We start from the raw sequence: 15,437 nt of genomic DNA, 5'->3' as shown, positions 1-15,437 counted from the left end.
GCCACTGCAATTGTTCTTATTCATATGGAAATTGGATTCATTAACCTAGGAGAATTCAAAGAATCCACAATGATTCTTTAATCAGGTGAGAGACCTAATAATATACTGTATCACGGTTTTATTTTAAGAAAGCAATCTCACACAATATCAGCAGACATCACACGTGAGCGGGTATCCAACCAAGTGCGACTGGCAACTTATTTTTCACTTCTTTTTTTTTTTTTTGCATCTTTCAGAACCAGTAACTGAGATCAAGTTTCTCTAATCAAAATGGCTTTCTGTCTTATCATATATCACCACAAACAACAGTAGGAAAGGATTTAAAATACAATAAATCTCCAGATGCTATTGTTTTCATTTTTACAGCATAAGGACCAGAAATATATTGGAATCATTCCAAATAAACAGATCAACCTCAGTTGCAAATACATGCTAGACCCACAAATAACGATGTCCTCCTGTATATTACAGCAGACAATGCTAACATGTATTCAACCACGAGAATGGGAAACCAAGGTGGACCTTGCTTAGCTAAGGGAACGATTCATGCCTGCTATTGGAAGACCTAGAGCCACCTAATGGCAGAGCGGAGAAATAACTTGATCAGCAAGCCAGAGGTTGCTGGTTCAAATCCCCACTGGTATGTTTTGCAGACTATGAGAAACACATCTATCGGGCAGCAGTGATATAGGAAGATGCTGAAAGGCATCATCTCACACTGTGTGGGAGGAGGCAATGGTAAAGCCCTCCTGTATTCTACCGAAGACAACCAAATGGCTCTGTGGTCGCCAGAAGTCGACACCGACTCGACAGCACGCTTTACCTTGACTGGAAGACCACAATATTTCTTAAAAAGCAGCCTCCATATACTGACAGCAACTTGGAAAGCCAGGAGTGGTTCCAATACAGAGGCTCTCTCTCTCTCTCTCTCTCTCTCTCTGTGTGTGTGTGTGTACACAAACACAGAAACACAAAAGCTCAAAAGAAAAATAAAGAGTATGGCCAGGTGAAAATATGGAGGCTTTCTGGAAAAGGTTTTCATGAATTTTTTCTGGAACAGTTTCCAGAATTCCCACCCACCACACACACACACGCCTCCCCATGCTGTTTTCTTACTTGCATAAAGTTTGCATACGTTTTTAAAAACCTACTCTTTCATTCAGAAACACGTACCCGAGAGTCACACAGCCTTCAGAGACATGTTTCTGCAGGTCAAAGAGGGATTCTGGAGCAAGGGGGAGATTGAAGAAAATGGTTCTGCTCTTGCACAAAAGTAGCATGCTTTGGAAGCAGCGGGGTGAATGCTGCATGTGTATTTTTGTCAGGCGCACATGTATGTTATTCAGAATGTTCATCATTAATTACCACCTTGAAGTTGCCAAGCTTGCCCTATATTGCATTAGCATCCATTCACTATTACTAATTATTTTATGAAACTAATGACTTTCAGAAATGGAAATTTTTTCGAAAGAAAATTTTCAACCCCACATCTCTGGCTGGGTGTCTCATGTGACCTTGAAACAAAGTTAACAGAAGTTGCTCTTTTGAGCCTAACCATAAAACACCACACTAGTAAAAAGAGTTCTGGAGAACTCAAAAGCTTGATCAATTTTTATTTTTAGTCGATCCTAGCAAAGGAATTACTTGTTTGTGACTTTTGGATTTATGCTATATATAGTCACACAAACATGGTTGATAAATATGACTGAGGGAGAAGAAGGATGGCTAATTGAACCCATACAATTATTCCCCCCAGCTCCCTGGTGACCACAGAATAGCTTTCTGCTGCAATTTAACAGCTGCTCTTCTTTCAGTAGCACACCAAAGTAACTGAGGCTGAACAGAAACAGATTTCTAAAGAATCTTTCGCAAACAACATGGCAGAAAACCTCTGAAGGTTGATCAAAGTGTGTACATAAAATCACAGAATTTTATACCGGGAGGTCTCCCGGTCCTTGGAGGTGTTCTAATCCAGCCTCCTTCTTGTAGAATCCAGAGGAAAGAGTTGTGGTATGCAAGGACAAGGCAGTGGAATAGAATCAGGAATATTAATAGTTTATTGAAATAGATATTAGCAATAGCAATAGCAATAGCACTTACATTTATATACCGCTCTATAGCTGGAAGCTCTCTAAGCGGTTTACAATGATTTAGCATATTGCCCCCCAACATTCGGGGTACTCATTATTTACAGAGAGGCAAGTGCAGTCTGCTTTCAGTGCATTTGCTGCTGGAGGGCGATTAGCCCCACCTCTACTCCAGGAGTAACCCAAAACATCACACTGCTCCGTTAGGAGTTCGTACTCACAAATCACAATTAAGGACACAATCCCTGTGCTACAGAAACCTAATGGTGCAGTGGGGAAATGACTTGACTAGCAAGCCAGAGGTTGCTGGTTCGAATCCCTGCTGGTATGTTTCCCAGACTATGGGAAACAGCTATATCAAACAGCAGCGATATAGGAAAGATGCTGAAAGGCATCATCTCATACTGCGTGGGAAGAGGCAATGGTAAACCCCTCCTGTATTCGAACGAAGACAGCCGCGGGGCTCGAACGAAGACAGCCGCGGGGCTCGAACGAAGACAGCCGCGGGGCTCGAACGAAGACAGCCGCGGGGCTCGAACGAAGACAGCCGCGGGGCTCGAACGAAGACAGCCGCGGGGCTCGAACGAAGACAGCCGCGGGGCTCGAACGAAGACAGCCGCGGGGCTCGAACGAAGACAGCCGCGGGGCTCGAACGAAGACAGCCGCGGGGCTCGAACGAAGACAGCCGCGGGGCTCGAACGAAGACAGCCGCGGGGCTCGAACGAAGACAGCCGCGGGGCTCGAACGAAGACAGCCGCGGGGCTCGAACGAAGACAGCCGCGGGGCTCGAACGAAGACAGCCGCGGGGCTCGAACAAAGACAGCCGCGGGGCTCGAACAAAGACAGCCGCGGGGCTCGAACAAAGACAGCCGCGGGGCTCGAACAAAGACAGCCGCGGGGCTCGAACAAAGACAGCCGCGGGGCTCGAACAAAGACAGCCGCGGGGCTCGAACAAAGACAGCCGCGGGGCTCGAACAAAGACAGCCGCGGGGCTCGAACAAAGACAGCCGCGGGGCTCGAACAAAGACAGCCGCGGGGCTCGAACAAAGACAGCCGCGGGGCTCGAACAAAGACAGCCGCGGGGCTCGAACAAAGACAGCCGCGGGGCTCGAACAAAGACAGCCGCGGGGCTCGAACAAAGACAGCCGCGGGGCTCGAACAAAGACAGCCGCGGGGCTCGAACAAAGACAGCCGCGGGGCTCGAACAAAGACAGCCGCGGGGCTCGAACAAAGACAGCCGCGGGGCTCGAACAAAGACAGCCGCGGGGCTCGAACAAAGACAGTCGCGGGGCTCGAACAAAGACAGTCGCGGGGCTCTGTGGTCACCAGGAGTCGGCACCGACTCGATGGCACACTTTACTTTACTTACAGAAACCACTGGGTAATACAAGTGCTAGTTTCTGCAGCCAGTGTAAACCATTCTGTAAACCAATGTACCCCTTCTGTTGCAAACCTTTAGCTTGGTACCCCACAGACATTTTTAGTGTGTGCACACACACACATTTAAATGTTGCAGTTATGAGGCAGGAAACTCCAGTCACCAGCTTACATCCAGACTAAGAGACTTGTGAGTACTCCTACTGAAATAACAAAAGCAAACTTGCCACATTAATTTCAGTAAGACTGGCTAGAAGTAATTAGAAGTAGAACCCCTGTGTTATATGATTGAAAGTATAGCAACCAACACAATAAAGAAGGAAGAACCAGCAAAAGCAAGTCCAATGAAATTCCTTTCTGCTCTTACACTCCAGAAAGCTTTCAGGAAGTATGCTCCATCCTGTTTTAAAACGCACAACACATATTTCTCAAAGTGCAAGGAAGTTTGTGTGACAATTATGCAATCAAAAGCATCAAGAGATTTGCATGAACGCAGAAGCCAAACTTATAAATGCAACCTTTAATAGCTTGTGATCTTTCTTGACTAAGCCTAGAGCCTATTTCTTGTTATGACTCAGGTTTTCCCTGTGTGGTTCTGCTGCTCCTAGTCATGGGTGCACTCAAGCATCTAACAGTTAACATGCAATAACTCTCCACCCCCAGCCCATCAAGCTGCTAGGGGGTGGGGGAGTAAAACAATTAAGACATGGTGGTGGTGGTTTTTTGCTTTCAAAAACATCTTTTAATCTTCTAAATTTTAAGTCAAAAGGGACATTTCATGGAAGATAAAAATGAAACCTCTTAGGAGCATAGGGAGCTGCCTTATACGGAGTCAGACCACAGGTCCATCTAGATCAGTATTATCTACACAGACTGGAAGTGACTTCTCCAAGGTTGCAAGCTGGAGTCTAGCTCAGCCCTGTCTGGAGATGTCAGGGACTTGGAGCCTTCCTGCTCTTCCCAGAATGGCCCCATCCCCTAAGGGGAATACCTTGCAATGCACATATGTAGACTCCTATTCAAATGCAAGCCAGGGTGGACCTTGCTTAGCAAAGAGGACAATCAATGCTTGCTACCACAAGCATGCATTCACTCATGCTGTGCCTCCAGTGAATTTTCACTCAAGGCACTAATGACCAGGTTCAAACTATCATACTTCGGACACATTATACAAAGATCCAGCTCCCCTGAGAAGTCCATAACGCTGGGAAATGTTGAAGGAAAGAGAAGAAGAGGACGACCAGCAGCAAGGTGGATGGACTCGATGACGACAGCAAAGAATGCACCACTGAGAGACCTTAAAGGCCAAGTTAAAGATGGCTCATCCTGGAGATAATTTATCTATGTGGTCGCTAAGAGTTGACACTGATTTGATGGCACTTAACTAACCAACCAATTACCACAAGGAAGATGCTGAAAGGCATCATGTCATACTGCATGGGAGGCGGCAATGGTAACCCCTCCTGCACTGTACCAAAAGAAAACCACAGGGCTCTGTGGTCGCCAGGAGTCGAAATGGACTCGACGGCACACTTTGTCTTTACCACAAGGCCAGCTCTCCTCCCCTAGCCCTTCTTGTTCTTTCTTCTCCACAAACCCAAGGCTTGGCTATAAGCACCCAGCTGCTTCTACAAAAATATGTCTATGTCTGTTTGATTGACATGGCCTAGCTCTCACCAACTGCAGACGAGCAGATAAACCTGTTTCTGGGATGAACTACTTCTGACTGCAGGGGTTGACTGAATGCCTAATAATAATAATAATAATAATAATAATAAAACCCTTCACACATAAAACTAGTATACCAAGAAAAAGACTAGGCTAAAGCCTGACATACTAGTTTTTTGTGTGCAGGGATTCCCCAGCCCCCAGTGTGTAGACATATGCACTGCTGACCGCAGCCTGAAGCGGTACAGTCAGAAAACAGATTTATCATGTCAACATGAGAGTTGCGCTTAAAGCAGTATAGTACTTCTCTTCCACACAAGAACCTTCACTAGAAAGTGAGAAAGTGTCCGCAGAGGAAGCTTCAGAGAAGCATCTTATATAAGCATCTTGGCCTTAAATTTATGCATATATGAATATTTTTTTAAAATGCTCATTCCAAATTCTGGTTCTGAGAATTGTTTTAAGCAAACCTGACATACTGCCTTAGAGAAAGGAATTTCACTACACTACAGCATATTCCACAGAGGCTAAATTGTCTTGAAACAGTCATAACATTTAAAAACTTTTTATTTACTGTGCGTGCGTATGCGTGTACCCCTTTCACTCTTGATACAAAGTACTACTTGAAATAAATAAAACAGACATATTGGATTACAGGGACAAATTCTTCGCAAGGGTCATCCACCAAAAATCTCTCCCATGTGGACTCTCTGGAGCCCTATAATAATGATATGACTGAATAAGAGGGGTGTCCAACTGCAGCCCTCCAGCTGTTGTCAGCCTACAACTCCCATCATCTCCAGTCCCAGTGGCCAGTAGCCAGTGATGATGGGAGTTGTAGGTCAACAACAGCTGGGGGGCCCGCAGTTGGACACCCCTGGAATAGAACATATAAAGCTGCCTTATACAGAGCCAGCATAACAAAGTGTTGGACTAGGACCGGGAAGACCCGAGTTCGAATCCCTATTCAACCATGAAACTCACTGGGTGACTCTGGGCCAGTCATGTATCTCTCAGCCTAGCCTATTTTACAGGGTTGTTGTGAGTATAAAAATAAGCATGTACACCGCTCTGAGCTCCTCAGAGGAAGAACGGGATATAAATGAAATAAATAAATAAATACTGAGTCAGACTGTTGGCCCATCTGACCTACTACAGCCCACTCTGATTGGCAGCAGCTCTCCAAGGTCTGAGGGAGGAGCTTTTTCCAAACTGCTACCCAAGATCTTTTCAACTAGAGACAGTAGGGAATGAAGCAGGAACCTCAGACATGCCAGCTCACTCAGCTTTGACTCTTCCATATAAACTTATGAACCTATGAAGCTGTCCAATACCAAGTTGGACCACTGGTACATTTAGTCTACTCAGCATCTAGAGCAGTATTATCTATTCCGCTCAGATGTCTCCGAGAGCCGAGGCATTGGTTTCCCCAAACCCTGCCCTTTTTTGAATCTGTGACTGTGAACATGCACAGTGTGTGCTTTACCAACTGACCTATGGCCCTTCCTCATAAAGCGTGTGAACACATATAAACCTGCCTTCAGACCAGTGGGCCAGCTATGGTTGACTTCAGGAGTCTTCTCCAGAAGGCTGCAGACTGTCTACTTCAGAAGCCTTTTCAAAGATGGAAAGCACTTCTAGCCCACATATTCATTCATTCATTCAGCTAATTTATCAACCGCCTGATTTCCTTAGACTCGAGGCAGTTTATATAAATTAAAAACAACAACGGAAAAGAGAGAAATGTGAGGGGGACGGGGAGGGGAAGAAAGAAAAGGAAAAAAGAAAAAGGACCCCCTCCCCACACACAGAGACAAAAAAACTAAAAGTTTAGCAAAACAGATAGGTTTCAGGAGCTTCTTAAAGGACAGAGAGGGGGCATTATGAATCTCAGGAGGCAGAGTGTTCTGTAAGGAGGGGGCTGCCACAGAGAAGGCCCTGCCATGAGCCGTGGCCCCACGCACCTCCCCTGGGCCCAGAACTCTGAGAAGGCCCACCCACACATTAAATATTGGACTGAGTTTGTTTTTACCATATCCATGCAAAGGGGAAGGACTGTAGCTCGGTGAAAGGGCACAGACAGGTCTGCTCCCTGGCATTTCCAGAGAGGGCTGAGAGAGATCCCTTCCTGAAGCCCTGGAGAGCTGCTGACTGTCAGAACAGACAATACTGAACCTTGAAAAGGTGAAGCACTTTCCCCACCCAGCGCAAAACCAACCTACACCGAGCACAGATAAGACCTCCAAGGACCCTTCCTACTCTAATATTAAAATTAATCTATGGACTATGCAACCCAGCTATGGAAGCCAAGCGACCAGTTAAAGAGCAACTCTCTACGCTAGGAGGTCTTTCCAGCACTTGCTGTCTGAGATCATTTTACCTGGGGATGTCAAGGATTGAACCAGGGGCCTTACGCATGCACAACTCCCTGAGTCTAGGGTAAGCACACATAAAGCCTCTCCAGTGCAGAGCCCATCCCAATAAGAGTAGTGTCTTCTCTGCCTGGCAGCAGCTCTCCAAAGTCTGAGGCAGAAGTCGCTCTCAGCACCAGCTACTGTGATTCTTTTTAACTTGGACAGCATGGCTCACTATGGACAGCATTTATAGTAGTAGCTCCTCCAATTTCATATTGTGATGCAGTTGCATTGGCCTTTTTTTGAGTCATAGGAACATAGGAAGTTGTCATATACCGAGTCAAACCATTGGTCTCTCTAGCTCCGTATTGTCTACATAGACTGGCAGCAGCTTCTCCAAGGTTGCAGGCAGGAGACTCTATCAGCGCTATCTTGGAGATGCTGCCAGGGAGGGAACTTGGAACCTTCTGTATGCAAGCAGAATACAAGATGCTCTTCTCAGAGCAGCCCCATCACCTAAGGGGAATATCTTACAGTGTTCACCCATGTAGTCTCCCAGTCAAATGCAAACCTGAGGGAAGAGAGCTGGTCTTGTGGTAGCAAGCATGACTTGTCCCCTTAGCTAAGCAGAGTCTGCCCTAGTTGCATATGAAAGGAAGACTAGAAGTGAGAGCACTGTAAGATATCCCCCTTAAGGGATGGAGCCACTCTGGGAAGAGCATCTAGGTTCCAAGTTCCTTCCCTGGCATCTCCAAGATAAGAGCTGAGAAAGATTTCTGCCTGCAACCTTGGAGAAGCCGCTGCCAGTCTGTGTAGACCAGGCCTGCTCAACTTAGGCTCCCCAGCTGGTTTTGGACTACAACTCCCATAATCTCCAGCCACAGTGGCCAATAGCCAGGAATTATGGGAGTTGTAGGCCAACATCTGCAGGAGGGCCAAAGTTGAGCAGTCCTGGTGTAGACAATAGTAAGCTAGATGGGCCAATGGTCTGACTCGGGATATGGCAGCTTCCTATGTTCTTATGTAAACCTGAATGTCCTCTTTGCTAAGCAGGGTCCAATTCATGCTTGCTTTTAGTATTCCCTATAACAGGGATTCCCAGTTGCTGTTGACTACAACTCCCAGCAACCTGAGCTGCAATAGCCTTTGCTTGGGGATTATGGGAGTTGTAGTCAACAACATCTGTGAATCCCTGTTAGAGGGAACAGTGCTTGCTACCAAAAGACCAGCTCTCCTCTCATGATCTTGCAACATTGATCCTTACACCGAGTCCTCTTTGCAACACTGGTCCAGTCAAGAGACCGTTTCAGATCTCTCTTCCATAAACTCCAGGGAGGATCCTTCTAGCTCTGACATTCTATGACTGTATCAGTCCCCAAGTTTCCCTGTATCAGTCTCCGGTTTCTTGGGGGAGGGGGATGACCCTAAGAAACAGGTTATCAGCCTCCAATAAGAAGAAAATGACTCTAAGGATCACCTTATCAGCCTCCCCAAACAAAAATGTTTGGACTGCCTTATCAGCCAAGAAGAAGAGGAAGAGAAAGAGAGAGAAAAGTACCTTAGAATCACTTGTACTGAGCATGGCTTTGACTAGAAGGCCTTCAGGGGCCTCTTCCAGCTCCGATATCCTATGATTCATGACTTTATCAGCCCCCAAGAAGAAGAAAACCAACCTCAGAATCACCTACACCGAGCACAGATAAGTCCTCCAGGGACCCTCCCTACTCTAATATTCTAGCCAGATGCATGACCTTATCCGTTCCCAAGACCGGGGAAAACAGGACGGAAAGGGCCCAGGTGTGTATATTACACATATACACCATTGCATGGATATCTGATATGCATACATACTGACATGTACACATCTGTTTTGATATCTACCTCCAAGGTTCCTTTTTTAAAAATGTGATCTGGATTGTATATCTGACCAAAGATCACAATAAGACTGGACGAAAGGACTGTCAGGATCAGCCCCCGCCAAGAGGGGGGAAAGATGCTCTGCCTGTTTCACAGACTGGCATCAAAAATAATAATTAAACCGAACCAGACACAGAAAAGCAGAGCCACGTTGGCATCCCTGGGGATGAACCACTTTGGGAATAAGGATTACTCCCTGTCATGGTTGATCCCTGCCATGATCCATCCTTCCTCCTCCTCCCTTTGACCGACCCCCCATTCCTGGCCCCAGAAGCCCACCAACCCACTCACTCCCCCCCATCCTCCTCCTCCTCCTCCCCTTTCCCCGCCTGAAGGGCTGTGCAGGAGCCGACCTTCTCCAAGGAGCTCTCCATGGCCGGAGGTTCCTCTGCTGCTGCTGCTGCTGCTGCTGCAGTGGCGGCGGGCCTTCTTCTTTCCCTCCTCCTCCTCCTCCTCCTCCTCCTCTCCCTCAGAACACTTCCGCCTTCGCCTCAGCCGGCTCCACGTTGGCAGCGCTGACGAAGGGCCAGGCGGCTGCGGGGGGAAGTTACGCGCTCACCTAGGAGACGGCGGCGGAGGGCAGTGCGAGCCTCGCGGGCTTCCGTACTGGCTGTGATTGACAGGGGGCGCAAGAGCGCCGGGCACGGGCAGGGCGGAGGAGCGTACCAACAGCCACAAGAGAGGGGCGCGGGAAGGCAGCGGGCTAAGGGAAAGGCGGCTGCCTAAGGAGTGGTGAAGCCTAAGAGCCACCCCGACCGAAGAAGATGCCTCGCGGGACCGCTCTGCGCGTCAAAAGCCCTCCGCGTGGTTTTTGGGTGTCTCCCCTTATGCTTAGTGGACCATTCCTCACAAAGGGCCCGGGAGGCCGATGACGACATGCTGTCCCACTGAGTCTGCGCGCAGTGGGACGACCCGAGCCGATCGTGTTAAGCTTTATGACGGTCAATAATAGGCCAGAAACGGTGGGGAGGGGGGAAATGCATCAACACACAAGTAACAAACAACAAGATAAAATACATCAGAAGGTTCTCAAACTTGGGTCCCCTGGTGGTGTTGGACTTCAACTCCCATAATTCTAAGCCGGAAGTTTAACAGCCTTTGGCTGTTGTCGCTGGGGTTTATGGGAGTTGAAGTCCAGCAACCACACTCCAGGCAGTCAATACTACTCAGTCGAGTACTAAGCGGGGCAACAGCCAGGAAGAAATTGGCAACTTTGTCAGTGATGCTCGAATCCCGGTCAGATAAAACAGGGCAAAATAAAGCTTGTCCAATCTACCCGGATATTTGCTAACAATAGGCGTAATAAATTCAAAACGAACATCACAATAAAAGGGGCAATACAAAAGTACATGAATCATCACCGCCATCCACGAGATCGGATGCAGAGGGATGAAGTGTCAGTTTCAGGGGAGGAATTACAGCAAACAGCGCACTGCCTAGATGTGTTTGTTTTATATGTTTTATAGTTTTCCACCGAGGACAAAGTCCTTGCGCTTCTCCTGTGTGTTTACTAATAGCGTTACACCTCCTCTCTTGTGTGTTTATTACATCATGGCTGCCTTTTCATAGAGAGGACATGGTCCTCACATTTGATTTCTCCTGTATTCCGTGTGCAATGTTGCTTGTCCTGGCTGAGTCGCAAGGGTTCAGTCCTTTGAATCTGCTGCAGGATCTTGTGTATTACTTAACAGTTTTAGTCCTATAAAATGGAATAAACAACACATGGGGTGGGGGTGGGGGGGAGAAAACCCCAAACAAGTAGAAAGCTAACTGTACAGAATTTACTTTTCATTCATAATTCTAAGAGCTACAGGGACTCCAGGCCACTCTGCATCCTGAGTGTCCTGGAGTTCCTGTAGCCAGGGGTGTAGCTATAATTGAGTGAAAGGGTTCAAAGAACCCGGGCCTGAGCTCCTGAGGGGCCCCCAGCTCCACCTTTCCCTATTTTCTTCATTAGCTCCCTCACACTGAGAGGCCGCCAGAGAGAGGGGTAAACACGGCCCCATCTCCACTAGCTATGCCCCTGCCCCTTAGAATTAGTGAAATATACATTTCCCACAAGATTCCTGCACTCTGATTTCATATGATACTATGGTGTGGCCCCCAAAACTGGGACAGCATCCCAGGAGAACTGAGTTTGTGCAGCAGCTCCTTGACTGCACAGTATGGAAAGCGTTGCCTGAAGGTAGACATTGGGGGGGGGGCACGAGGGGACTTCTGCCTTTAAGCCATTTCCAAAGGATGCTAACTAAGGCAACAGATACGACCTTTGGCTGGTTGGTGTCCAGCACTGAACTGGACACCACACACTGGTGAGAAGCAAGATCAGGGCTGCAGTTTGTGACCGGAAATCTTAAATTATTTATTTAAAACATTTATATCCCACCCCTCCAATGCAAAGCTGCTGGAGGAGTGGGAGAAGACCAACAGAACACAGGAAGGGCAGGAGAACACCAAAAGAAGAATAAAACGGATTGAAAATCATTCAGGCAGTGTAACATTGAGCAAGCATTAATTGTCCCCTTTGCTAAGCAGAGTCTGCCCTGGTTTGCATTTGAATGGGAGACTCCATAGCTCAATGGGAGAACATCTGCATGCTTGCCTGCAGAAGATTCCAAGTTCCCTCTCTGGCAGCATCTCCAAGATAGGGCTGAGAGAGACTCCTGCCTGTAACCTTGGAGAAGCTGCTGCCAGTCTGTGAAGACAATACTGAGCTACATGGACCAATGGTCTAACTTGGTAGGAGGCAGCTTACTATGTTCCTATTAAAAAAACAAACAGCAAAACTGATAAAACACTGAACAATATAAAACTAAAAGAGTGACTAAAACAGACCCATAGCCACCTTAAAAGGCGCAGCGGGGAAATGCTTGACAAACAAGCCACTGGCAGGAGGGAGAGGGGTAGGTGTGGGGTTTGTGGGTATTTTTATTGTGGGTAAAAAGATTATCGGATATATGCATCTATTACTTATATAAGAAGCAAAAAAAGATACATTGTTTACCAAAAAAGGGAAACAGGGTGTTTTTAATACCCCTTGATATATTTATACCTCGTCAGCCATCGGCTATGTTAAACATGTTTAAAACGGCTTGCTAACATGGTGGTCTGCAAAAGCTTTCGATGACTATGCAGTGGTCCACATAAAGGAAGACGTTGGGACCCGCTGGTCTATATCAAATGGCAGTATTTAACCAGGAGATCTGGTCATGTGGTAGTAAGCATGAATTGTCCCCTTTCTAAGCAGGGTCCACCTTGGTTTCCATTTGAATGAGAGACTACATGTCTGAGACCAGGAACATATTCCCAGAGGTAGACCACCTATGTGCTTGCACGTAGAAGGTTCCAAGTTCCCTCCCTGGCAGCATCTCCAAGATAGGGCTGGGAGAGACACTTGCCTACAACCTTGGACAAGCCACTGTCAGTCTGTGTAGACAATACTGAGCTAGGTGGACTAATGGTCTGACTCAGTATATAGCTGCTTCCTATGTTCCTATACTTGTTTATAACATTTAACATATTCCAAGGCCAATGTCTCATGCCTCTTGGACACTCAGTGGTTCATAGATTATGGGAGTTTGCTGTCGTCACCATAACAGAAGTAACAGAATCATAGAATGATAGATTTGGAGGGTCTTTTAGAGGTTTTCTAGTCCAGCCCTCTGCTCAGTGCAGGGAAGTGTTCTTGATAAACATACCCCCGCGATTTGCAGTAGATGAGCCAAGATTTGAACATAGGAAGCTGCCTTATACCAAGTCAGATCATTGGTCCATCGAGTTCAATATTGTCTTCACAGACTAGCAGCAGCTTCTCCAAGGTTGCAGGCAGGAGTCTCTCTCAGCCCTGTCTTGGAGATGCCAAGGAAGCAACTTGGAACCTAGATGCTCTTCCCAGAGCAGCCCCATCCCCTGAGGGGAATAATCTTACAGTGCTCACACATGTAGCATCCCATTCAAATGCAAAGCACGAAAGACCTTGCTTGCTCCCACAAGACCAGCTCTCATCTCCTCCCTTGGTCCATCTCTAGCTCATTGGAACATAGGAAGCTGCCATATACTGAGTCAAACCATTGGTCTATCTAGCTCAGTATTGTCTTCACAGACTGGCAGTGGCTTCTCCAAGGTTGCAGGCAGGAATCTCTCTCCACCCTATCTTGGAGATGCTGCCAGGGAGGGAACGTGGAACCTTCTGCTCTTCCTAGAGCGGCTCCATCCCGAGGGGAAGATCTTCCAGTGCTCACACTTCTAGTCTCCCATTCATATGCAACCAGGGCAGACCCTGCTTAGCTAAGGGGACAAGTCATGCTTGCTACCACAAGACCAGCTCTTAGTATTGTCTCAGTATTGTCTGCGCTGACTTGCTAAGGAAACAGATACAAGCGTTGGCAGATGTCCAGCACTGAGCTGTGCTGCCACACACTGGTGAGAAGAAAGGTGGGCCCGCGGCTGTTTGTGATCTGTAATCTGCAATTATTTATTTTTAAAGCATACTCTGCCACTGAGCTACGACCATTACTGGACTTAGGCCCAAGCTAAGTTAGCGACAGCTTAGGGCCTCGCACTATGAGAGGCCTCTGAATACAAAAAGTAAAAAAGATAACATAATACATTTGACATAATGTATTTTCATGTAAAGATATTTCTAGCTGGCTGATGGGGAGTGCTGCTCCCTCCCAGCCCTGCACCCTCCTAGGCAGGGCCGGTGCTACCTTTAGGCCAACTAGGCAGCTGCTTAGGGCGCAGACCTCAAAGGGGCGCAGAGTGTATCCAATCAATCAAAACGATTTGTGTGCCAAAATATTTTCTTTTGTATCTGAGAAAGATAATCAAAAATTGATGAATTACCTATGCTTGCAATTTAAAATAAATTTAGCAGTTTCAAGTTTTGTGCTTTTCATTTTTCCTACAAAACAACTTTTTTTTTTGAAAATCGAAGTTGAAATTTGGAGGGGGGCGTGCAAGTACATAGCCTTGCCTAGGGCACAAAATAGTTGGCACCGGCCCTACGCCTAGGGATAGTGCTGTCTAATGGAAATAGGCTTATTGTAAGATCTAGCTGGAAGAAGCTCATACTTCCTCTGCTTCTCAACTATCCCAGCCGCCTCAGTCAAGTCTACACAAAGATGCTGCTCTCGGATGAAAAATGAACCCTCACATACAATGTCGGTAGGTTCTGTGCAGCCAGTGTGCAAGATCCGTCGGACTCTGACAGCCCATAACCCGTGATTTAAACTACTGGCCAATTTACCTTATAGTAGTACATCCTAACATGTCTTTTTAAATACTTGTACTTTCTTAGATGCTTTTAACTCATAGATAGTTATATGTACTGATATATTTAATCACGTTTTACCTCCATTTTACTAGTCATCCCTTTCGAGTTGTATTTCCCTATAGACCAATTTTTATCTAGATTGCACTATATTGCTTATACTAGTTAGTTGTCTTATCAGTTTTAGCAGTTAGCTCTCTTCCCTTATTTTTTTAGCTATCCCACTTTTGCCCTTTAGTATATCTTATAGCTTATATTAAACATTTTATACTTCTTAGACATGTTTATATTCATTGATAGTTGTATGCATTTATGAATCTGTGCTGTAGCAACTTTCAGTATGGCTCTATTATCTATTTTACTGTATTATTACCTATGCTGGTCTTTGACCATGATAAAATTGATTGATTGTAAGATCACTTTTTTTTTGTTATGTCATTAGTTGTGGATGCATCCACAACTAATGGCAAGTAAATTAAGTAAATGGCAAGTAAATTAAGTAAATTGGCAAGTAAATTAAGCTTTATTATTTCTATTTTCATTCACCTTGGGGGGGGTTGTTAATCCTATGGGGCTTTTAAAGCTTGACATAGCTAGGACCTAGTTGCAGGGGAGTAACAGCAGGAGAGAGGGCATGCCCTCAACCCCTGCCTGTGGCTTCCAGCGGCATCTGGTGGGCCACTGTGCGAAACAGGATGCTGGACTAGATGGGCCTTGGACCTGATCCAGCAGGGCTGTTCTTATGACCTCCGTGAGTCATAA

General features: G+C 46.5%; 1 protein-coding gene across 2 annotated transcripts in view; it reads right to left on the bottom strand.

Moving 5' to 3' along the window:
- Positions 1 to 10,039, bottom strand: part of PDXDC1 (pyridoxal dependent decarboxylase domain containing 1) — a 41,408-nt gene extending 31,369 nt beyond the window's left edge. The window contains exon 1 of one of the 2 annotated variants that reach the window (XM_053276349.1): positions 9,757 to 10,039. In XM_053276349.1, the coding sequence (XP_053132324.1) occupies positions 9,757 to 9,777 (21 nt within the window). In that variant the 5' untranslated portion in view covers positions 9,778 to 10,039. The remainder of the gene's footprint in view (positions 1 to 9,756) is intronic. The other variant, XM_053276348.1, reaches the window with a different exon arrangement.
- Positions 10,040 to 15,437: the final 5,398 nt, after the last annotated feature.

The sequence above is a fragment of the Hemicordylus capensis genome, chromosome 13 (assembly GCF_027244095.1).
Source record: "Hemicordylus capensis ecotype Gifberg chromosome 13, rHemCap1.1.pri, whole genome shotgun sequence".
NCBI lineage: Eukaryota > Metazoa > Chordata > Lepidosauria > Squamata > Cordylidae > Hemicordylus > Hemicordylus capensis.
The sequence above is the reverse complement of the archived record's forward strand: the minus strand, read 5'-3'. Positions and strand labels throughout refer to the sequence as shown.